This window comes from Chinchilla lanigera, unplaced genomic scaffold, assembly GCF_000276665.1.
Source record: "Chinchilla lanigera isolate Chin_1 unplaced genomic scaffold, ChiLan1.0 scaffold00052, whole genome shotgun sequence".
Lineage (NCBI taxonomy): Eukaryota > Metazoa > Chordata > Mammalia > Rodentia > Chinchillidae > Chinchilla > Chinchilla lanigera.
Window position 1 is genome coordinate 16,760,049 of NW_004955453.1, and position 24,825 is coordinate 16,784,873.

The 24,825-nt window shown below is 45.8% G+C and overlaps 1 protein-coding gene across 2 annotated transcripts in view; it reads right to left on the reverse strand.

The window, feature by feature from the left end:
* The window catches only part of Smarcal1 (SWI/SNF related, matrix associated, actin dependent regulator of chromatin, subfamily a-like 1), a 59,844-nt gene extending 35,763 nt beyond the window's left edge, over positions 1 to 24,081 (reverse strand). Inside the window, exons 1-9 of one of the 2 annotated variants that reach the window (XM_005395685.2) lie at positions 23,877 to 24,081; positions 22,870 to 22,906; positions 21,658 to 22,496; positions 20,887 to 20,937; positions 16,684 to 16,896; positions 13,733 to 13,783; positions 8,845 to 9,031; positions 3,779 to 3,929; positions 2,258 to 2,416 (exon numbers count right to left, since the gene is read on the reverse strand). In XM_005395685.2, coding sequence (XP_005395742.1) covers positions 2,258 to 2,416; positions 3,779 to 3,929; positions 8,845 to 9,031; positions 13,733 to 13,783; positions 16,684 to 16,896; positions 20,887 to 20,937; positions 21,658 to 22,438 — 1,593 coding nt within the window. In that variant the 5' untranslated portion in view covers positions 22,439 to 22,496; positions 22,870 to 22,906; positions 23,877 to 24,081. Of the gene's footprint in view, positions 1 to 2,257; positions 2,417 to 3,778; positions 3,930 to 8,844; positions 9,032 to 13,732; positions 13,784 to 16,683; positions 16,897 to 20,886; positions 20,938 to 21,657; positions 22,497 to 22,869; positions 22,907 to 23,665; positions 23,702 to 23,876 lie in introns of those variants that run through there. The other variant, XM_005395686.2, reaches the window with a different exon arrangement.
* Between the last annotated feature and the right edge of the window lie 744 nt (positions 24,082 to 24,825).

Genomic DNA, 24,825 nt, shown 5'->3' on the forward strand with positions numbered 1-24,825 from the left:
TGGGCAAGTTGTTTCATTGCTCCAGGGACAGTTTTCTGCACAGACAGTTGGTTCATGAGTTCCCCACTCTGCCCCTCTCAGAGGCTGTCTATGGGGGAACAAACCACTGAAAGGTGGTTCATGCTTTGTAAGCAGCATCTTGCATCTGCGTGGCAGCAGAGGCAAGTGTGCTTCAGACCAGCTGTGTGCCCTGCACTGGCACAAAGCTGTGGGGTCCAGGGCCTGCCCTCGGGGTCGCTGTGCAGTAAGGAAGTCAGGCATACCGACACTGGTCAGACACCCTACTGCCACTGCAGTGGGAATAAGTGAAATGCTATGGCAACTGAAGGGCAGCATGGCCCTGCCCTCCGGGACTGTTAGGTCTAGAACATGGAGCTTGATTGTCAGCTCTGCATTCTGTGGATAAACAAAGAATCTGTCATATTATCTAAAGCCAAATTAGTAACTAATACATTCACAGGAGCTGGGGGGAAATATCTAGGTTAGCACACACTCCAACTCCTTGCCATGTGACTCTGAGTCCTTAACTGACCTCCCAGTGGTGCCAGGTTCTCCATTTATCAAATGGGTATGACACTTCCTAACCCATCAGGCTGCTCCAAGTCTGAAACAGAATTACCCACAAGTAGCGCTTAGCCCAGTCCTGCCTCTCTGTAAGCATTCCACATTATCAGCCACCTATGAGACATCCTGGCTTTGTCCCTGAAAAGAATCTATAAGAACTCCATTCCACTTCAGCTATGATGAACAAGGACCTGCGGAGAACAATGGAGGGTGTGTGTGATGTCAAGCCAATCTCCAGCCTGCAGACCTCAGATGTTACATCCGTGCTCTTTTTTCACAACACGTCCTTATGACAGTCAGGGAAATGGAATTTATAGAGAAAATGCGGACAGTCCAAGGATATGACCAGTGGGCAACAGCATAGCAGTGTTGGAACACATCATGACAATGGCTTGAAACTGAAGCCTCCTGAGAGGTGTGCCGTCTCAGAGCTGCCACTTTGTTCCTGCCTACAGATTTTGAAGTCAGAAGAGGACTTTACCAAACAACTTTGACTTTACCAAAGAACAAACTAACGCTGGTGGTAAGCAGCTTGCCAAAATCCACACGGCAGAAACAGGAAAACACGGATTCTGAAGCAAGACACAAAGAGCTTTAATCAATGCTTCTCTGGCGGGCTCTGCATCTGTAAGCAAAAGAGGGGCCTGCTCCCACTGCCACTCTTATCATCAGCTGTGAAGTGGGTTAACTCATAAGAACAAAAGATAACACAGCTCAGAAGGGGCACAGGGAAGATCCGTGGTTATACACAAAGTTCCTAATGCAGGAATATAAAAAAAGTGAAGACACAGATTACTCTCCCTACACCCTGGGCCCATCACCATCCGCCCTGGGATATTCTCTGAATGTTTTCATTTCACTTCAATGCTGGCACTTTTTAAAGCCACACTTGAATTTGTGCCAAGAAATGACTTCCCCAAAGACTTGCTACCCGGATAGCTTTGAGAAAATATAAACACTTCCATTTGCATATGCTGAGAACACAGTGTGGTTCTCATGTCCAGAACATGCTAAGGGATCCCCTGAGGTCAGCAAATGTGTCATCTCCCCTTTCCTGGGCTCCCGTGACATTTTACTGGGAAGCTCTGTCAACACACTACGTACTGGCAGAGCTGGCTGGGCACCATGTCTGCCCAGACCTTCCTCAGGAAGGAAGCCAGTGATTCAAAGGGGTGCTGTTGGACCTGGGGTCAGGGCTCCAGTGAAGCCTCCTCTAATGATCAACTCAAGTAAAAAGCGCACATTTTTTTGGGATCTGGGATATCTTCATATCGGTTGACATGAACATTACTAACTGTTGAAGTATATGCCTGAGCCCCTCTGACAAGGTGGCACTGGTGTAGACACACACATGTGCTGTCAAGGCTGCAGTCCCTGGAGCCCCAGGGGTTGCTGGGTCTATGTGCAGGCTTCCAGCTGTGGCCTCATGCTGCAGAAAAGATGGGCCAGAAACTCCAGCAGACTCATTCATCCACAGTCTTAAAAAGCTCCCCAGAAGATGCTAATACACAGCCAGGGCTGAGAAGCGCAACGTGGGAGAAGTGAAATGCCAATTCCCCATAAAATAAACACAGCAATTTCAATTCCTTAAAACCAAGAGCGCCTCAGGGGGATCACAGATACCAAAGTTCTTGGAGCTTCTAAGAGTTTCCACAGACATATAAAGTACTTCTAGATTTTGCCAGTCACTTACAATGATGACGACTTTGAAAGTGGCTTTTAGCTGTCTTTCCAACTTGCTCAGAAGATCAAAACTGACTATGTTGACCAAGCCAGCTGTCAGGCAGCCCTTTCCATTCACTACCACGTTGATATTTTCTGGCCTCAGAGACGGAAGCCACTGGAGGAAGGCCTGTGGGTGACAGGAGACAACAAAACACTAACTGGCCGGCTGTGACCCCAGCCAACCCACAAACAGCACTCTCTCAATGTGGACCATTTAATATTCCCTGAAAAACAAACTCAAGTCTCTCTCCTTCCACATCCTCCTGTATCTGCCCAAATCCTTGTCATCTCCACACCTCTCTCCCCTGTCCCTTTCCTCGCCATTGACCAGACAGTCCCCTCCTTTTGTTAGCAGGCTCTTAGTGGTGTCTGTGGACTGCATCTCTGTGATCTCTAAATAGACAAGCTTCTGTTGGGGAAGAATTTTATAAAGAGCGTGGTGGAATGAAGGTGAATGGCATTCATTGGTGATGATGAAAATATTTAAGCCAATGTTCTACAAAGGCACTCACTACAGCAACTACTGAAACCTGGTCCCTGGAGACAGTGGGTGGCCGCCTGTGCCTCCATAGCTCCCCTCCTCTGCCTGGCCGGGGCTCTGCTCTCTGCCGCTGGGAGTGTGGGCCTTCTCTCAGTCTCAGCTGCAACCATCTACTTGACTCTTCCCTGGAGTTTGGCGGTGCTGAGGGAATCTAATGCACACAAGGTATGTAGCCAATGACTGCTTTCTACAGAGAATGGCAGAAGTCAGATCCCGAGGATAGGAAAAGAATAAGGTATTTTTTCCACGCACATTCTTGTAAGGTTTTTCGCCTTCCCTTTGGTTAGAACAGCACATCTGGGCAGCAGACTGACCAGCAGGCACAGCTACCTCCTCTCCATCATGACTCACAGAGGTCTTAGGAAGAAGTCAAGCTGTGAAGAAGAGGGAGGCCGATACCAGTAGCATAAAGCCAGGTAGAGGGCCAGGTCCTCCTCCAAAGTTTGCGTATGGGATTTGATTCCTCAAAGTTCAGGTCAGGTTCTTCAGCTCCAGGTTTTCAGTGAATACCCTACCCTCTACAGATGCAAACGCTGAGCCCAGAAGCCACGAGGACATCTCAAGTCTCACCCTGGTTCTCACCAGCAGAAGGCACAGCACTTAATCCCTTTCATCTTCAATCTCCTCATCTGTAAAGGGGCTCACTGTCATGTTATGGGATTAAGGGAGATAAAGGAGTTAAAAATATTTTGGAAATTAAGCATGGTAGATACAGGGTACAGAGGAACTGAAAGTGCCCATGATGGACTCACAAAGTCCCTAGGCTGGCGACTCCTGGGCTTTCTCCCAAGTCAGAAAACGACCAGGTTGCCCCCCAGCTCATCTCTCTTCTAGCCACTACCTTACAGAACCTTTAAAGATCTTAGGCCCTGTCTCAAAACCACTATATTGTTACTCTACCCCTGAGAAATACCTTCTTTCTCAAATTTCAACACAAAGAGAACCAACCTGCTCCCAGGTGAAGCGCACAGAGGACGGCACCACCACCAGGAGGGGCCACTCCTTCCGGTAGAAGGCAGCTATACAGATGGCTTGGATGGTCTTCCCCAGGCCCATGTCATCAGCAAGCAGCAGGCGGCCTCTTTTCGCTATGGCAAAACTGTCATGTTATAGGATTAAGGGAGATAAAGGAGTTAAAAATATTTTGGAAATTAAGCATGGAAGATATTAAGCAATTAAGCAATTAATTAAGCAAGGCAGGTTGAGCCACACAGTCTACATTCTAGAAGAGTCCTTTTTAGCTAACCTGGCACCAAGAAAAGCACAGACGCTATTGGAGAACTCAGGATCAGACCAGAGGGATGACATGGCACCGAGGAACTTTAGAAAGCATACAGCTTTTATTATACAAGCAGGCCGGGGGACACTGAGGTCCAAATCATCTGCTTTGTCTTGGAGTAAAACAGTTACTTATACAGGCTTTCAGGAGGAAGTTTGAAAAGCAGATAACAGGATATTCTACAGTTGGTTACACATGTCTTGCCATACATTGCTAGGAAGAATTTATCTTATGTAAGCTAACTGGGGTTACTATTGTGTAACAAGGAGGTCCAGGTTATGGTGACCAGCAAGAATAAATCATCGCCCAAGACTGAGCCAGGATGTCCTTGATAAGTCTTTGAAAAACTTGAAGCAAAACATAACAAGATGGACCCCAGTTGAGCCACACTTATCTTGCAGCTGGCACTGGAATGTTAAGGCTCGTTAAGTTTTACAATTTTCTAACTGTGGGAACAGGTTGCGCTTCCCAGATTCATCCTTGGATGGTGTTAAGAAATATAAATTTTAAGATTTCCTTTACATTTAAAATTGCTTCTACAACACAAGGTTGAGGGCAGGTACTATAAGACCTGCTCCTCCAGACAGAAACAGCAAGAGCCAGGCAAGGGGCAGAATAAAAGGAAAGGAGAGCGAGGGAAGACATGGAAAATGTGGAATGGCTGTCCTGTGGGAGGGAGAAGATCTAGAGGACCAGCAGGTCACATGAACGAAGGGAGGAGGCTCTAAGGAGAAGAGTGAGCCTGATCCCGGCACAGGCAATCCAGGGGGACGTGAACAAGAGGTGTGACCAGGGCTGTGACCGTCTTGGGCAATCTGCCTAGAAGTACAGAAAGAAGCAAGAATAAAATGGCCTTCCGAAGATCAGAGCATATTCTGTTTGCAGAAAGGCAGAGTGGAGCTGGAAGGGACAAGAAGTGCTGGATACACCAGAGAGAGACACAGAGGAGAGGATGGGAGTGGGGCGCGTGTGTAGAGGGGTCACAACCTCAGCACAGGGTTTTCATTAACCAGCAGCCTTCAGGAGCCAGAAGTCCTGAAGTGCAACAAGCTGGGCTCATACTGTGTGGGGAGAATGGATTCGACCGGGAGCCAGCCGGGCCTGAGTTGGGATCCCAATTTTGCTGTGGAGCAGCCGCCCACCTTTCTGCACCCTGTGCCTCAGTCTCCACAACAGCGAGACAGGAATAACAACAGAACCTGCCCCAGGGAGTGTGGGGCGGACTAAGACAACACACAAAGCACTTAAGACAGTGCTTGGCACCTTCCTAAGTGCTAAGGAAGTCTTTCTATTGTAACTATTATTCTACAAAAAGAAGAAAAATGAACAAGACAAACAGTAAAATGACGTGGGTCAAGGATAAATCAGTGAAAAGCGAAGAAGATCCTGAGCACCAGATCCCTGATCCTTTACTCCAAACTCAGTCTTCATGCATTTAAATCCTGAAAAACTGATTTATCTGCTTGGAAACAAATGGAATAGTAGCTTGTTTTCTTTCCTTCTTATACAACATAAACAGAGAACGTAATCTCTTTTAATCACTGGCATGGCCCGCAAGATTTCCAGGCTGCACAAGGGCTTTCTGATTGTGGGAGAACAATATTTCCTAAGACAGGAAAACAGAGCAGCAGGTCTGTGGGACCTGAGGCTGATCCATCAAAGGCCCAACAGCACGTGCAACAATGGGCATTATGTCTTGTCACTTCTGTCCTTCCAGCAGCTACAGCAGCCCCACAGGAGAGGCAGCACCCATGCCAACAGCTCCAGCCTCAGTCAGCACATCCCTCCACCGGGGGACAAAGAACCCCAGTGGATGCTACCTCCTCTCTGCAGCAGGCCTGGCTCCTCTGGCACTTCTGCCTTTCTGAAATCACCTGGACCATTTCCGAGATCAACCCACATCATGGACAAATGGGGGGAGGTCAGGTATAAAAATTGCAAATTTGGTGGCCAAGGAGGACAGAAAGCACCGCAGGGATAAAATCCACGGAGAACACCACACCCTTCTAATACTTCTGTCTCAGCCCCCTCAACTCTGCTGCCTACAGCTTGCAGATGGTTGGTCCACCTGGCCATTCTCAAAGGAGAATGGATTCCCTGAATTTCACATTCTTTCCCTTTTCCCTGCCTTGAAGGGGCCCAACTAAAGAACAGAGCACCACTCCGCACCCCACGACCCCACTGCTGAAGACAACAAGGAAAAGGCCTGAGTAACACAGAAACTCAGCTAAATACATCTTCTGTAATTTGGGATGATGGGCAAAAAGATGCTATACTCATCATCAGAAACCACAGATTTAATTCTCAATTTTTTTTGTTTTTTTTTGAGACAAGATCTCACCACGTAGTTCAGACTGTCTTTAAACTCACTATGTAACCCAGGCTGGCCTCGAACTCACAGTGCTCCTCCTACCTCAGCTTCCTAAATGCAGACATTACAGGCGTGTACCACCACTCCCAGCTCAATTCCATTTCTATAGCTGAATGACTTCAGGCAAGTGATTCTGATGTTTGAAACATTCTTCTGTTGAACAGGACCATGTAGACATTAAAAAAAGCGCTATGTCCACAAGACTCTGCTCTATGAATTTGCTCAACTGTAGTTCTCACATTTTAAAAAAAAACATGGAATTGACAGCCCTCTTCACCCCTATATCAAACCTCTACCCTTTTAGAGGTTGAAAGCTAAAATCTGGATTTAATTAGAAAGTTTTAAAGAAAGTCTACAAGGACCATAAGCAGCTTCAGAGCCACAGAGAGAAAGATGATGACCTTGCGGGCCACATTCTGGTTCTACAGCTAAAGCTACAGTCACATGTACACCTGACTGGGGTACCATGCACATAAGACCCCTCACCAATGGGGTGAACTAGCAAGACCAGCACTCACCACACAGGCTCCAGGATCTCTTAATAGACCATTAAGGACTTGGACAGAGCAGACAGGGGTTGCCTAATGGGCACAGTGGGCAACCTGTCTCAACTACAGTAAAGCCAAAGGAAGAAAGATCAGAGGGATAAACCACCCCGAGCCTGGTAAAAATGAGGCCCAAAGAGCATCCTAACAGATGAGGCATTGAAATAGCAAAGCAAGATGAAACTCTGCAAAATGTATTATCTAAGAGATAGAAGATGGGAGCATGTTATGGTCCAGACGTAAGATGCCCTCCAAAAGTCCCACTTTCAGAGGAAGAGCCAGGGTGAGCCACTGGGCACATGATCTAGAAGGCAGTATTCTTGGCCCCAGCTCCTGCCTTCCTCCTCTGCTTCTTGACTGCCAGGTGGTGAACAGCTTTCCTCCACCCTGACATTCCACTCTGCTTTTCTGCCTTGGAGTCAGCTGATCGTGGCCTGAATCCACTGAAACCATGAGCCACAATCTCTCCTTTCAATTGGGGCTATCAGGCATCTTGTCCCAGTGACGGGAAAGTAACTAATACAGAGGGGAAAGGAAGAAAAGGTGGCAGACAGGGCCAGAACCATGAAAATGTAAGGTTGTGGTAAGTGGCACATAGAGATCAGCATCCGTAACAGTAGTGGCCAAGCTTTCACAAACTAAACACCGTGATCAGGCTCCGAGCAGGCGAGCTCTGGTGGCTTGTCAGCTCCACTGATAACTGAGGTTCCTTCCCCTGTGTAGGTTTTGCCTCCAGCCATGCTGCCTATGAACAGCTCTAAATCACATTACTTCTGCAAGGACCATTGAGGCCTTCTCTTTAACTTTAGTATTTTCAGTGCAAATCCTTTTTTTTGGTGATACTGGGGAGTGAACCCAGGGCCTTTTAAAATTATTTTTAGAGAGGGTCTCACTAAGTCACTAAATTGCCAATACTGGGCTCAAAATGTGCAGCCCTACTGCTCCAGCCTCTCAAAGTGCTCAGATTACACTGTGCACTACCATGCTCACTTCAGACCTATCGTGTGGCTTCTCCCAAAAAACCTGAAAATAAAAGACAAGCCAGGCATCAGTTTCTCTTCTGTCTCTCTATACCACTGGTGATGAACCTATGGTACAGGTTGTTTGTTCTTAAGAAAAAAGGTGTTTATGTATGAGTTTTTTCCAAACTAAAACCTCAGTATTTAGGTTTAATTCAGTGCTGGCACTTTGCAATAAATGGGTTCTGGCTTGCAGTCAGAGCACTCTGCTCTAAAATGTTAGCCATCCCTGCTGTCTAGTTTATCTTGACCTTCTTGTGCAGAGTCGTTCTCAGTTCAGGTGGGGAAGGCCCTAACCCCTGGCTCCCAGGATGGGCCTGCCTCTGAGTCTAATGAGCAAGACTTCAAGTCTCCAAACCCGTACAACTGGCTCCAGTATCATCAGATTAAGCCACAGCAGTGTCAGATCCATCAGGAAAGAATTGTTCTGGCTGGGTTGCTAAGCTAGCTGCCACATGGAGGAGCACCTGGCTGAGGACAGTGCAGATTAAGATGAAAGCAGAGCTGAGAGACGGACAGAACATACTGGCCCAATCTTCAGAGATGCTAGATTTTCTGCCGCTCACCATGAGAAATCTCCCTCCTTCGGCTAGTGTGAATTGGGTTTTTGCACACCTGTGATCCAGAGTTTCGGCTAACTCAAGGAATCAGTGGTAAGTTTTGGTAATAGCACACCTGGCTGCTTAATGCCTCAATGCTTATAGCCATCCATGAAGGTGAGTGTTCATAAAAGAGGAAGCATTTGAATGTAGTCTGAGATGAGTGATGAAATTCAAGCAAGAGGAAGATCAAGAACCTACTTCACTCCCGCTCTCTGAAAGGGCATCAGGTTAGACACAAGCTTGTCATCCACTCCAGAAAGGTCTGCCTCGGGAATATCTGCTGTGAGTTGGAGAGAGGTCTTCTCCAGCTGAGACGCAAACGCCAGGGTGAGTGTCTTGGGCAGAGGTTCCAACTGAACCTGCGGGAGCGCGCGTGCTCTCATAACTGGAAAGAAGAAGAGAGGTGCGTGAGGCACAGCGTTCATGTGCAGACAGGTACGGGGAAGGGAAGGAGGCTCCTGTTACATGGCTCAGTAAGTGGCCTTCTTTTATCCGCCGTCTTCCCAAAAGGCCACCTGGAGGGCACACTGGGCACTGCCAGCTGGGTCCTACCTGAGTACATGACCCAGAGCACTCGTTTTCTCTTTCTGTTCCTTTCTTTCTGCAATTAACAGGCCAGTCAGTACAGCAAACGCAATTTGGGAGAATACACACAAATGATGGAACAAATTGTGAAGTGTTTCTGTGACTGATGTTTATAACTTAATTTTGGGTTTTTTTTGTTTTTGTTTTTTAAGACAGAGTCTCACCACGTAGTTCAGACTGGCTTTGAACTCACTCCCGGCAATTTGAGGAGGCAATGAACACTAAATCACCTACTGTCCACGGGCGGAAACAATGCTCTGTACAGAGATGCCAAGAGTGTATCAGGAAAGCCTGGAACAGCCAGGCATGGGGGCGCACTCCTGTAATCCCAGCACTCAGAAGACTGAGAAAGGATGACTGCTGCAAGTTCAAGAGTAGCCTGGGCTGCATAGTGACTTCAAGGCCAGCCTGAACTACACAGAGAGACCTTGGCTCAGAAAAACAAAAATAAATAAATAAATAAATAAAGTTTGTCCAGCTAAGGGCATAGCATAGAAGAAAGGCATTTGCCTACCTTTTTTTTTTTTTAGACAGGGTCTCACTATGCAGTTCAGGCTGTCCTTGAACTCATTATGTAGCCCAGGCTGGCCTCAAACTCAGGGCAATCTTCTTGCCTCAGCCTCCCAAGTGCTGGGTCTACAGGTGTTCACCACCACACCAGCTACCTATCTTTTGTAAGGCTCTGGGTTAGATACCCAGTAATTAAAAAAAGAAAAAGGAAAAAAAATTTAGCAACACCTGCTAACCTTAGAGTCAGCACTGTAACTCGGAGTAATCACTACTTGGACTTTTCAGTTTAGGGCCCTTTACTTGTCTTTCAAGTATGCAGTTCCTAAACTCCTACAGAAGGGATGGAGAAACCTCTTCATCTAGTCAGGGCCATTAATCTCAGGGGAAAAAAGAAAGTACCTGGGATTTACATGGAAATGAAAGCCCATTAATTGCACTGAATATGCTTTTTCAAGTAATTAAGCCTCACCTAATCTTAAAATAAAATAAAAACCCATGCCTTTATTTAACAGAAAAACAAAATGAATATACTAGAGACAGAAAAAGATGACGGAAGATGACAGAGATCCCTGATAGAATAATGGTAAACTACCAATCACAACCTGCTGTCCTGTGGGTGGTAGCTTCCAAGGTAGTGCCTTTTATCATTATGCTTTGAAAAAAATCAAATGAGGAGAGCAACCATTACTTACACACCTTCAGTTACTTTTTTTCTTTTACCCTTCCAAGGGCTCCCTGGAAGTCACAGTAACTTGCCAAGGGGCTAACCGTCCTCAGGTAACAAAAACAAAACCTCAGTAAACAAAACCATAAGGAGAAAGAAGGTATATTTTATTCTACCCAATATTACTTGAAATTCCAAAGCTGTTGGTTTTCTGTTCCGTAGTCATGAGTGATCAAATGTTTTAACATCCCCACAAGATATTCGAAAAGTCACCTACCACACCCACCAGTCAGTTACCCTGCAAATACTAATGTCAACGTGGGAGTCTAAGCCATCTACTGCTACATGTATTTGCTTTGTGCATTCAATACATTTAGACCCATTTCGAGCCTTCATTAAAGATAAGTACCTGTTACTTCTGGACAGTTTCCATGAACAGTTACCATAGTGCCAACTAGGTAAGGTTGACAGCTTTAATATAAAAATCAGCTACCCATAGTGACATAGACATACCATCTCCAAATTAAATCTGACCACGCTGATTTCTGCATACTTCAAGAGACTGAGCACTGTGTGTACTTGCAAAAATCATTTTCATTTTAATCTTAGAGATCTTTATATCTTAAGTACCGGATGAAAGCTCAGGGATGACGATCCAGCTGGTATGGAATGCTGTCCTTTGGAAGCACTATGTACTTTCAGCCATTTAAAAGGAGAAAAAAAAATCCAACATCCACTGTCTTCTACCAACTACTGTCTCCAAAATCCTGTGCTGCTACTTCTGCCAACTGGGTGTGTTTTGGAGAACATCACCAATCCTTGTCAACGCCTGTCTCTATTGTCCTTTCTCTGGTACTGAGAGATAACAGGCATGTGCTGTCTGGCTTCATGAGTCATCTAGAAGTCACTTCTGTAAAAAGCTCTTTGGCAGAATGCTAGTAGCCACACAGCTGAGAGATGCTAATGTTTTCAAATAGCAGCTGACAAGACAAGATGGTTGACAACCCTTCTGGACTGTGACAGCCAGGGGAAAACAAAAGGCCTCATGCCAATTTCACTGCGGGCAGAAGGACTCTAGTCACTTAGAAAGGAGAGAGAAAGCAAGCTCTTAGATCTGCTTTACTAGACAAAATAACTCTCACCATGTCATCAGTGAGCATTCATTCCCTCAGGTCTTACTGCCCTTTCTTAATTAGCTTCCCATGCACATGCTCACCAGCTTGGGGCCAGTAAACTAACTTCACACAGGAGGAAGGAGACCTCAGGCTGAGAGAAGTGCAGATCCACCTGGTCTGTAGTGTTAATGGTAGAATCAGAACCGAATTGGAAGATGCACTAGAGTCTGCAATGCCTTCCCACCCCAGCTTCTTAGTTCATGAAGCTGGTTTCAAAAGTGTCATAATGGATCAGTTATAAATGCAAATGGCAATTTTAGTCCTCTGTCACTGACTTTACTGTGGGACTGCAAAGCTCCCAGAAAGGAAAATAAATGTTTTCTTTCTCAGGGCTCAAACATTTACCCATATGCAAAATAAGCAGGCTCATTCTTGTCTTCCATGGGACATCATAAGGAAAAGAAAACATGTAACAATCCTTTTTTTTTTTTTTTGTACTGGGAATCGACCTCATGACCTCAGGCTTGCCAGGTAAGCGCTTATGAACCTGAGCTACATCCCCGGTCCAACATGTAACAATCCTAAATCCAGAATTCCTAACTCAGGACTCATGAAAGTATCAAGCCAAATGCAAGCTTTTATATGCATGCACTATGTAAGTTTTTATGGGTGAAGAACCCACTGTGTCCATTAAATATTTTAAAGAGCCTACGGTCCACAAAAGATTTGAAACCACTATATACAATACTACCTGAGTGATGATCTTTTCCATTATATTCATCTGCTAATGGTGCAAGTATCCTGCTTTTTGTTATTCCACAAATATCAAAGCCCTCATAGCTAACATATTTATGTGCTTTTTCTTTTTCTTTTTTTTTTTGTCTTTTTGAGACACGGTCTCTCTATGCAGTTCAGGCTGGCCTTGAGCTCACTTTGTAGCCCAGGCTGGTCTCGAACTCACAGTGATCCTCCTGCCTCAGCCTCCCGAGTGCTGCGATTCTAGGCATGTGTCACTACGCCCGGCCTTATGTGTTTTTTCTTGGTTAAAAGACAAAGAGGTGAGAGGAAAGAACTAACTGCTATTTATAATAAAAAATCAGGTTTGGCCAAATAGTTCTAAGGCACAAGCTCAAATAGCAGCAGCCAGAGAGCCTTAGCCTTAGACAAACATCAACTATACTTTCTGCATCAGACAGCATTTACTGCTGCTATTTATTTAAAATAGCATCACTTCCTATTTACACTTAACCTTGTAATTTACACCAAGTCTTTCCTCAAAGTACCAAAAGCTTTTCCTATATACTTAATTCCTGTATCAGTAAGGGGATTAAAGATCTCCTTTTCTACTGAAGGGGCAAATGGGAACCAGAATGTTGAATTACCTATCTGATATCACACAGTACGACACAGAAGCAGAAGACACAGGGAAGAAACTTTCCCAGCTTTCCCCTCTTCCTTAAAGCCTGACGGGAAAGACAGCCAATGACACCTGGCTTCCAGGGTGGGTAATATTTCTCCTGGGTAACTGGCACATTGACTGGATGGCCCAGTGAGCCCATAAGGGGCCTGAGTGAACATACATTGTGCTAGCGGCATCCTCACTTGCAGAATTACCACAGCTTGGAGGATGGATAACATTGGCATTCCAGGGCAGGCTGAGATATGAGCAGGCCTGCTTTCTCAGGCATAATAGAATTTACTGCCCTATCCAAGTGGACAGACAGAAGAAAAATGATAAGCCAAAGTGGCTTCTCTTTCTTGTGGTTCCCTTGGTCAGCTCCTGATGTGCCTCATGCTGACATTCCCCAGTCAGGACTTCTGAACCTGGCAGAACATATTCCATTATGAGGCCATAACCCTGAGACCCTCCTACCTTCATGAGCACATAGTGGCAGAAGTAACTGGAAAGCCTGCTCCTAGAGGTCATCCATGGCAGCTTCCAATCAAGCTAAGCAATCCCAGCTCACCTCTGATTCCCAAAGTCCATAACCCTCATTCTAATACAGCTGTGGGAACAGGAAGGCTTCCCATGCCTCAGAACCTTAACAGCATCACCTTCCCCTTATGGGCCAAGGGCCCAGCATCCATATGGGCTGTCACAAAGGCGGTGTGTCAGTCTTTAATGTCTTGGAAAAAGACATTAAATCCGAGGCAGACCCTTAAAGCTTAACAATAGCATCATTTTTTTAAAAAAGTAAGGTGGGCTTCTCACTTAGTTTATTGTGCTCTTCCAAGAGAAAGTTCCACTTCCTGGTCTTGACATCTGTAATGAGAAGAAAGAAATCAGCAGACAGGACACACTACCATCCTACCACATCACTACATTCACTCATTCACTCCCCAGCGGTGGAGACCTCCGTCAGCCTCCAGCAATGTGGCTGGGCACGAGCTTGCACCAGGGATGCGGAAATGAAGACCATAGTTACTCTCAAGGCACCTGTAGTACACAGGGTGGAAAGACAGGCAAGGATGTGACAAGCTTGGGTTGGAAGGTTGTGATAAAAGGTGCTACAGGGATGTGTGACTGGAAGTGACCCAGGTCAGAAATGCCCTGAATGTCCAAGACAGGGATAACTACTGTAGCTCACACTATCAGCACTTACTTCAACCCAGGCACGATGCCAAGAGACACCCATGCTCTCATCTGCCCTCACAACTCTGTGAGATGGGTGCTGTTATCAGCTTCATTTTACATAGGGGAAACGAGCAGCAGAGTGCAGACTGTGGAGCTATCAGAGTGTTTAAATTGTCTATGTTCAAATTCTAGCTCTGCCTCTTATTGACTGTGCGACCTTGGGCAAGTTATACAACGTCTCTGTGCCTCAGGTTTTCCATCTGAAAAATGAGTACAGTACAAGGTTATCCTGAAGATTACATGAAATTTAAATGTGAGATGCTGATAAAAGCCTGAAAAACAATGAACACTTAAAATAAGATGGTTATGAATTACCGCTATGTTATTATGTCATCTGCTAATTAGTATAGAATAGCACAAAACACATGCAATATTAACTAAGAAGGGAGAGCACCTTACTACCCACCACTGGCTAATTATTTAAAGGGGTTTCTCTACCAATCCACCCTTTGAGAAAATAAGAAAACTTCGGCAAAAGCTTGGGCTCCACTAATGCTCTGGGCAGCAAAAGTCAATTCTCTATTAGGTCATTTTGAAAGCAAGGTGGTCAGAGAGAAGCACTGTGGACACAGAGTTTCAGGAAGGAACCAGGAATTCCAGCTGTCGCCTGATGGGAAGACCAGACCAGAAAGACAGCCTTGAATCAAGGAACAGCCCAGAAAGCCCCTTCCCAACCATAGCTGGCTCTGACAGCAGCACAGAAGCAGGCAGGAAAATTCACGAGTAACAGCTATGGAGAAGAATCCAACCATGATTTCTGGAAGTCTTGGAGGGGACAGGATTAGGTATCGATATTTTAGTGGTATCTACTCCTCAAGGAGCAGACTAGGTCCACAGTGTAATTTGCAAAGTCCATGACAGACACAGGACACTGTATTTGCCTTTTAAAGGTGAGCCCAAGCTAAGCCAAACATCTGAGGGGTGGGGGCAAAGAATCCTCATGTGAGCATCTCACTGCATGAGTGGGCTGGGCCTGGCCAACCTCACCTGCACCCTGCCCAGCAGTCTGTGTTTGATCATCTGATAACTCATCAGCTACAGGATGGCACTAACACCAGCATCTCCCTCCTCATGAAGGAGCCCAGGCCCTAATAAAAGCTCTCCTGGAGCAGGTAATTCTGTGGTGGCATCTCCCACGACCCAGGCTGAACAGGAGGTCTGAGGCATGGCATTTAGGGGTTTGCTCTCTGCTTCCCTGAGGAAAAGACTAAAACCCTTTCAAGAGTGGAAAGACGTGGATCCCTAAGAGTTACATCAAATGAATCACAGGCGTCCTGACTTCAAAGCTGCCTCTCCCTATTCTGACCAGGCAACTTCACAGAAAAATTAAGTAAAGTTGCTCTGCATTGGCCAGTACTCTTAAGCCTGGGTAGTAACTAAGCTCACCTGGAGATTTTTAAGAACACCAATGTCCCAGTCCTACTTTGTTTTTTTTTTTTTTTGGTTTTTCTCCGGTACTGGGAATCGAACTCACGACCTTGCACTTGCCAGGCAGGTGCTGTGCCGCTGAGCTAAATCCCCAGCGCCCTCTCAGTCCTACTTTACACCAATTAAATCACTGGATTGGAAACCAGGCACCAGGGTTTTTAAGCAGCCCAGCGAATCTAGTGAGCTGCCACAGTGGGAAGACACCAGTGTTTTCAGGAACCCACTGTGATCCTGTGGTGCCCTAACCAGCAGGACCAGCGCCAGGGAGTCTGATAGCAGCACGATTTTTTGCTCCACCCACAGCTGCAGAATCAGAAACTGGGACCCAGCAACTCATATTTTAACAAGCCCTGAGGGGTTCCCATGCATGCTGAAGTTAGAAAATCACTGTCTTAGCCAGGTGTGGTGATGCACACTTGTACACCTAGGACTGGGGGAGGCCGAGGCAAGAGGACTGCAAGTCAAGCCTAGCCAGGCAATTTGATGACTTAGTGAGAGCCTGTCTCAAAATAAAATATGTTTTCAAAGTCTAGGGACGTAGCTCAGTGTGAAAGAACTAAGTTCAATCCCCATCTTAGTCTAAGAAAGGTATTTATGGTCCAGGGATGTAGCTCAGCAGCACAGCGCCTGCCTGGCAAAAGCAAGGCCCTGAGTTTGATTCCCAGTACCAAAAAAAGAAGGTATTTATTTTTATGGTAACTCTTGTTTTTCTGCTCTGCTAAGGCCAAAATAAAAACATAGGCTTAAATGGCTGAAGTCATAATTTATCTGCTTCTACCAAAGATGCCACTGGTCAGGTGACGGGGGAAAGCTGTGGGGTCTTCTCTTTAGGCGGCCTCAGGACAAACAATCCCCATTACATGTCGGACAATGGAAGGGTCACTTTTCTACAGTAAAAGAGGCAGATCAGGGAGGTTCTACCAAGATGATCGTTGAGTTGGGCTGGGGATGTAGTTCAGTAGTAGAGCACTTACCTAGCATGCGCAAGGCCCTGGAATCCATGGCCAGTACCAAAACAAAAAGTCATTTGGGATATTGAAACACAGGACAGCACACCTCTCGCCGTACATGCCAGGATGACACAGAAACCAAGTACTTGCCATATTTCCGGGAATCCATCTGTTTAAACAGTGCAATCAGGTCCTCTGAGTAGTTGATGTCCACCTCGAAGCGGGCCCGGGAGATGAGCATGCATCGTCCTTTGACGAAGGCAAGGGACGGAGCCGAAGGAAGGCCAGTCTGTCCCCCGCTGCTGCCATCGACCCCTTCCAACGGCTGCAGGGTGACTGTGCTGAGGCACTGAGCTGCACTCACTGCAGAAGAGGAAAGGTATGTAAGGGACAAGGTGGACAACTGGCTGACTTCTGTGGCCCCAAATTGCTTAGACAGGCAAGGGAGGAGGGAAAATTAGGACAAGGACAGGAAAGGAATTGTTATATCAGGAAGGCTTACAAAGGTCTTTTAATTGGGTCTTCAGGAATCTCAGCATTTACTGAATATGCGAGGCTGAGGTAGGAGTCACATGGCTTTAGCTCAGGAGTTTGAGACCACCTAGGGAACACGACATAATCTCTGTCTCTCTCTCTGTCTCTTTGTGCATGTGCGTCTCTTGAGCCAGGTCCTTCCCATGTACTCTAGACTGGCCTTCTACTTGCTGTGCTCCTGCACCAGCAATGCAGGGTTACAGGCACACATCATCACACTTCAGCTCATCCCTGTCTTTGAAAAAATACTGTATATATCCCTTCTGCTTCTTACGCTTTTCCAATTTAAAAATTTAGAATCCAGAAATTAACACGGAGAAAAGTAAGTGCACAGGGTGAGTAAACTTATTAGGTCATTTCTGTTGTTGTGTTAGAGAAGCCACAGAAATTAGCACACCATAATCAAACACTTAACCTATCCCTGGTCACTACTCTGTCAACTACTTGGAGAACTAGGCAATGAGAAACAGGACCAACAGGCCACAAATGATGGCTTCAAACATTATTTTATTTATCACATACACTTCACGGATCAAGAGATTTGACTATGTACAATTAAACTGTCAAAAAATACAAAATAAATTGGAAGCCAAAACTACCAAGATATTTACAAGAAACATAAAGCGCATGCTGAAAAAGAGTATTACGATCATGAATGAAAGGATAAGATGTAACCAACTCGAAATATATAGGAAAAATGATAGAACACACTTGGGGTAATGTTCAACATCACAAATAACGAGAGAAATAAAAAGCCATTTTACCAAAACTGCAGGATTCACATACATACACACACACGAACACACACACAACCAATTAGAGAGCTTGGGGATGTAACTGGGTGGTAGAACACCTGCCTAGCTTGTATAAAGCCTAAGGTTTGACCCCCAGCACTGCAAAAAGATTATAGGGCAGATTATAGGCTATACTTTTTCTTCTTTACATGCCAGTACACTTTCTGTATGTTCTACAATGAATGTTCGGTAGAGTTAAAAAAGCATCCCCAGGCAGGGGATGGAGCTCAGGGGTAGTGTGCTGGTCCAGCTTACATGAAGCCCTGGGTTTGACCGTCAGCATAGAAGGAAAACGAAAAAGAAATCCAGATATCTATCTAAAGCAAAATGATAGAAAAACTGATGACTCTTTTTACATTACACGGATAACAGGTATAATCAGGCTGAGGCTATGGCTCAGTGGTAGAGCACTTGTCTAGCATGCATAAGGCCTTGGCTTTCATTCCCAGTACTAAAAAAAGTACTGTCTACTAAAAAGACACAATAATTATTAACTTACATGAAACTTGGAAATATAAGAACCGCACAAATCCAAACGTGCTGCAGTAGATTTCAAGGTTTATAGAGGGAAATGATAGTAAATTTCCACTATCAGTAAATTTCATCTAAAAGTTACATAGAGAATTTTATGCCTGATAAACACTATTTTCAAATGTGGAGCACTGCAGAAAGCAACCCTACTACCCAGAAAACTTAAATACATTTCCAAAAGCAGAAGACACCTAAGTCACCAAACACGGTGGTCAGAGAATAGGAATAAAAAAATGGCAAAATAAAATCCCTACAGTGGAAAACACTAGTCTAAAATTAGCAACACTGAGAATACCAGGTGTCAAAACCTGCACTCGTAACCTATAGCACTGGGTCTCCCTCCAACATGAAAAAAAATGAATTAAAAAAAATGGGCTTCCAAAAAGCAGCAATGTCAATGGGCTGAATCATGTCCCTGCAAAGAGCCCTACACCTCTGTATCTCCGAATGTCGCTGTGATACAGAGCCTTTCAAGTTAATGAGACAGCTGGGCCTGGTGGCACTGGCTGCAATCCAAGCGCTCAGGATGCTGAGGAAGGCATAGTGAGTTCAAGGCCACCATGAACTATATAGCAACACGTGGTCTCAAAAAATCACAAATAAACCAGGCATTCTGGCACACACCTATAATTCCAGCACTCTGGAGGCTGAGGCAAGAGGATCATTGAGAGCTGGAGGCTAAACTGAGCAAGGTGGCACACGCCTGTAATCCCAGCACTTGGGAAGCTGAGGTAGGAGGACTGCTGTGAGTTCCAGACCAGCCTGGGCTACAAAGTGAGCTCAAGGCCAGCCTGAACTACACAGTGAGACTGTCTCAAAAGGACAAAAAACAAACAAAAAAACCCAAAAAAAAAAAAAAGAGTTGGAGGCCAGTCTAGGTTACACAGTGAGTTCAAGGCCACCCTGAACTACACAGCTAGACTCTGTCTCAAAATAAATAAATAAATAAATAAATATATAAATATATAAATAAATGAAGTAAGTTAATGAGATCTGTAAGATGGGTCCTAATCCAAGATGAGTTTACAGGAGAGGGAGAAACAGGGATTTGGACACACAGAGTAGGTCTGAGAGGACACAGAAGGCAGCCAGCTCAAAGTCAAGGAGGGAAGTCTTTGAAGAAACCCCACCAGTACCTTAATCTCAGCTTTCCGTTGTCACTGTGAGGACACACATTTCTGCTGTTCGTGCCCGTGTCTGTCTCGGCTAGACACAGAGCTCAGGCACCAGCAGCTACCAAAGAATGGGACGACGCCTACGGCCACACATTTCATGAAGCAGAGCCACACACGATGGCACATGCGTACAACCCTAGCACTGAGGGAAGACAAGGCAGGAGATCACAAGTTCAAGTCCTACTTGAACCACTTAGAAAGACCTGTCTGAAACATTTTTTTAAAAGGCTGAGGATGTAGCTCACCTTTGGGTTCATTCCCTAGTACTGGGGGAAAAAGTGGGCTGTGGATGTAGCTCAGAGGTAGCGTGTCCCTGGATTTAAAACCTAATACAGGGGGCGCTGGGGATTTAGATCAGCGGCACAGTGCCTGCCTGGAAAGCGCAATGTCATGAGTTCAATTCCCAGTACCGGAAAAAAAAAAAACAAAAAAACCCTAATACACAATGAAGGGATAGCAGTGGATGAAGCCAAAGAGAGAACCAGAAAAGTCTACAGAAGCTGCCCCATCACCCCTCAGAAACTGTACTGGCGAGCTCTGAGAATTCTACCTCATATCCCAAATCTACAGAGATGTGATCTGAGCACACGTGTCATTTCCCTTCATGACCTGGGCAGGGCAAGTGGGCACATAATGGCTGCTGGCAGGGATGGGTAAAAAGGGACATGAGAAGATCCACGACTGTCTCTTGGACAGAGGTGTGGATCCAAGCACCTCGGTGAAACTCTTGGTACAGGACAGTCAACGAAGTCTCAGAAGAAATGATGCCACCAGGGGCTGACAATGACCAGACACTTGAGAGGGTGGAACCTGCCTGGCAACCCGACCCTGGCTCTCAAGCTCGCTGGCCATGCAGAGACCTGTGGGAATTGATACTGTTTGCTGGACCAGGATCTCCTGTGAGCTGGGCCTGGCACAAATGCCCATCCCTGCTGGAGCTGGCAGTCTAGTGCCCTTTGTGGTTTGAGTCCGAGTTGTAGAACTTGTTGGCTGTGTGACCCTGTATTGGTGATTCAGCCTCTTGCTGACTCAGTCTCCCCCTCTGTAAAACGGCTCTTATAAGGAGTAAGTATAATCGAGGGGCTTAGAACATCATAGTAGACAGAAGGCACCATTAGGTGTTAACTCTTGTTAACATTAATGATGACTTTCACCCAAGAAGCCGGCTGGTGGGAGTGGAAAGGGACATGCGGACAGTGCTCTGGAAGTTCTCACCACCTGTAAGGGCACACACAACACACACATGGCACCCTAGGTCACATCCGGGAAACTTCAATGCCCACAGCTCCCTCCATGGTGGCAATGATATGTGCACTTACTCAAGGCACTGTAGTCAGCCATGCTGAAGTTCCACGTCTTGGTGGTAGGATCTGAAATAAAACACAACACCGATGGCTGCGGCTTTAATTTGTACTTGGGCACTCAATAAAAGCTTGTTTTCTGAAAACGCCAAATTCAAAATTGTGGACCAGCAAGTCCCTACTCATTTACAAAATCCTGAGACCATGACTAGCAAATGTATGTAATTACTTTGCTGCCTCTAGTAAAATTCAATTCAGGCCCTAGCACATTAGGGGCCTTTCCGAACAGGGCTGAGGGCAGAGTTAGGATTAGAATCCTGCTCCCCAAATCCTGGTATAGTCAGGCAATGTGACAAGAGGAACAGTGGTTGGGGTGTGGCAGAACAGGCCGCAGCCTGGCTCTCTCCTCCAGACCAGTCACCCTGGGCCTGTTACTTAACCTTGCTGCTGAGCCGGTTTCCACACTACAACTGAAAAAACAGCTACATACTTCAAAAAATTGTTTTTAGGCTCACGTGCTATAATTATCTAAAACACCTGGCAGAGGGACTGGCTTCTAAGTAAATACTCATGGGTTCACTCTCTGGCCAAGAGAGAACAGCTCCTAAATTTGGCAGCTGTTGGAGACAATGTGTATTATAAAGGGAAACACTGGCTAAAATAGAAAAAAATTTAATAACTGGATGGACAGAATGTGCCAATGTACTCTCTTAATATTTATGAGAAACTGTTAGATTAGAAGAGATTCTAAAAATAGAAAAAACACCTGCAGAACAAAAGTCTCATTACCATAACTTCTACTGGGCAGACTCTTAAACACAGCAAGGAGCTCCTCATTGTAGCCGATCTTCACTGAGAATCGATCTCCCTCCCTTATGCATAGCCCTTTTTGGGAGCACACTGCTTTCTTCAACTTGTCTTGGAGTCTTTCTTCATGGACGTCAGAAAGGTTCTGCCCTGAGGTGGAAGGTTTTGCATTTCCGGCTTCTAATTCCAGATCCCTGGTGGGCTGGCAAGAGGAAGAAGCCGGAGTCTCCTGGGAACTCTTTGCTTTGGCCCAAAGCTCAGGAGTTGTGTTAGCATCAGACGTCGATTTGGTCTGATGTGAAGCCTGAGGATGACCTTGACTCATCTTACAGCCAAAGAGCTGCTGGCTAGCGACATCTGGAGGACTCTGTGCCAAAGGTGGAGAGGGCCCAGTAAGAGTCACCTGACTTGGGGGCCCCTGGTTTGGGCAGGCTGTGGACATCCCTTGGCTCTTCCATATCCCCGTTGCTTGCTCTGGTGTGGTGAGCTGACACTGGTGGGAATTAGGAGGTCTTTGGTCACAAGACGAATTATGCACATTCTGCTGCTTGAAAAGGACATCATGGCTCTCTAGCTTAGCAGACCCCCTAGGGAAATTCTGGGAAGGGCCTTGCTTGGACTGGGAAGGGCTGACAGCAGTGGAGGAACCACAGCCTGTGCTCTGAGGCTGTTCTGTTAATAGCTTTCCAGCTCTACGGGCCAGAGCCTTCTGTCGATTCTCTTCAATCTTTTTCTTCTGCTCCTCCGTAAGCGGCAAGGACATTTTAACAGGGAAATGTTTATGCAGAAATGTCAACCTTTAACTGGGAAGTTGGCAAAATCTGTGAAAGAAAAAAGACCAAAATAAACATGTAATTGACCACGCTCCTACACTGATTTTAACAAGCTTTTGTCTCAGGAGATGCATAAGCGCAAGTAAAGGATATATTAACATTTCTCTGCTAATTCAAAATTGCACACCTAGGGATAGCAGGCAACATATAGTACATAACGATGCTGATGAAAAAGCAAACCCAAAGCTAAAAGGTATTTCAGCTCCAATACTTTTCTCCTTCCCGTCCCCCACCCAAGGTAAATCGTCGGATCCCAAAGAGTTCTGCAGTGCAACCTAAATCCATCAGATAATGAGAAAGGTGACATTTTAAATCAGAAAAGATAAAGGATTAGATGGAAATAGACCAAACAACCACATACCATGGCGTGACACTTGTTAAAATAGCCTCTTTCCAACCTAGAAGAAGAAAGAAAGCATTAGCCTCACACAGAACATGCACTAAATTCCCCCCTTGTATTCAGCGCTCTTAACATCCTTGGTAAACTAATTTACAGACGGCCCAGAGCAAGCCGGAGCAGCTGGCCTTGGTGCCTTACTCCCAAAATACAACAGCCAAGTGGCTCTTTTGGAAGAATAAGAAAGCAAAAAAACAGCAATGCTTGTTTTACAAAATCCAGATGCTACATAACGGTGTAATACAGAAAAGGATAAAATTAAACTGTAATCTATTCAGCCATAAATAGCTACTGTTAATTCAGTAGGGTAATTCTGTACGTTTTATTTTGTGCTCGAATTTTTTCCAATTAACTTATTCCAGACATTTCCTTATGAGCTGGGTCCTTTTTATATTAAGATTCCGAATAAACCTCCACCCAAAGTCACGCCCTGCAATGTGTAAAATGACAACACAGGACATAGTTCACTAGTACTGTTGGGCCTCTCAAGGAAGCTGCAGGATTCAAAGGTCTTCTTCCCTGCTGGGGCTCCCTTTGGACACAGGGACCCAAAACATCTTCCCTCCCAGACGTTACACCTCCAACCACCAGCAGTTAGGAAGGAGTCAGAGAAAGGCTCTGCTCCCAGTGCACAGCAGCTCTGTCCTCCTGGGTAACATACTGCTAACCAACTTTCCAGCCCGGGCTCCAAAACTTCCCAAGTCCAAGGCCTGGTGAGCTAACCCGCACTAATCAGCCCCAAACCCTCAAGCCATCCCACCATAAAGAAACCCCTCTGCCTTTATTTCCAGGGACCTCGCCTTATTCCACTTCCGGGGCGTGCCTCACCCCAGTTTCCTGGTAAGGGGCGTCACGCCCCACTTTGCCCCTATTATTTCCACTTGGATTCTCCTGTCCTCTTGGCCGCTCCCTCCTCCGTGGCATTTAGGCTCGTCCGCCTCAGCGGCCTTCCTCTGGGTTCCCCTTCTCACCTTCTGAGGTCTAGAACGCCAGCTGCCTTCTAGCCGCTCTCGAGCCCAGGCGCGTCTGTGCAACCCCTCGAAGCTAGTTTCCTGTTCTCGGTGGACGGTTACAAGAGCTCGACTTCAAGCGCTACCCGCTAGCTCGCCTTACGGCAGCAGCCAGGCCAGGAAGACTCGATCTCTGTCGGACTACACTTCCCAGCAGGACATGCGGCCTAATTTCCCCTTCAACTGGTGGCCCAGACCAGCCGGGTACTGTAGAGCCTTCTGGGACTTGTAGTTTTTTTAGGAGAGACGGGGGCGGGGCGGAAGTGCTGCCCTCTGGCAGTTGTAGTTCTCGGTTTCCCCAAAGGTTTAGGCAAGTGCAGGCTCCTGAAAGCCTGGCACGTTGAGATTTCCAAAACTAGAGTTTTGCTGTCAGACGTGTCTCCAGGGGGCATTCCAGACACCCAGACTGATTTGGCAGCACTGAATAGAAGTATCTACCGCGGCATCCATTCCTAGTAGCAATTTTCTTTCATTTTAAGTCCCATTCCCACCTTCGTGGACCTGAGAAGCATTAGCTTTGTCATTATCATTGTCACAGTTATCATCAGTCACTGTGCTGAAAGTTAATATAAATGATCTCGTTTAATTCTTGCTACATCCTATGGAACACGGACTGTTTGTAGCCCCATTTTACGAATGGGAAAACAGGTATTTCCTTCTTACTTTTCTCAAGGCCTTATTAAGCTAGTTTGGGATTCTGATTCCAAAGCCCCTGATTTTAGTGGACATTTTCAGGATTAATTAACCTCCCTCCATTTCTGAGCACCAACACCCTCTGCAACAAACTCTATTATTACATATTGGTGGTAAATATTCTCTATCAATGTACCCACGAGATTGCTCATTTAAAAACAGATAGATCTCTACTTAAAGATTTGCAAAAAAAAATGGCCAAAATATATTAAGAAAA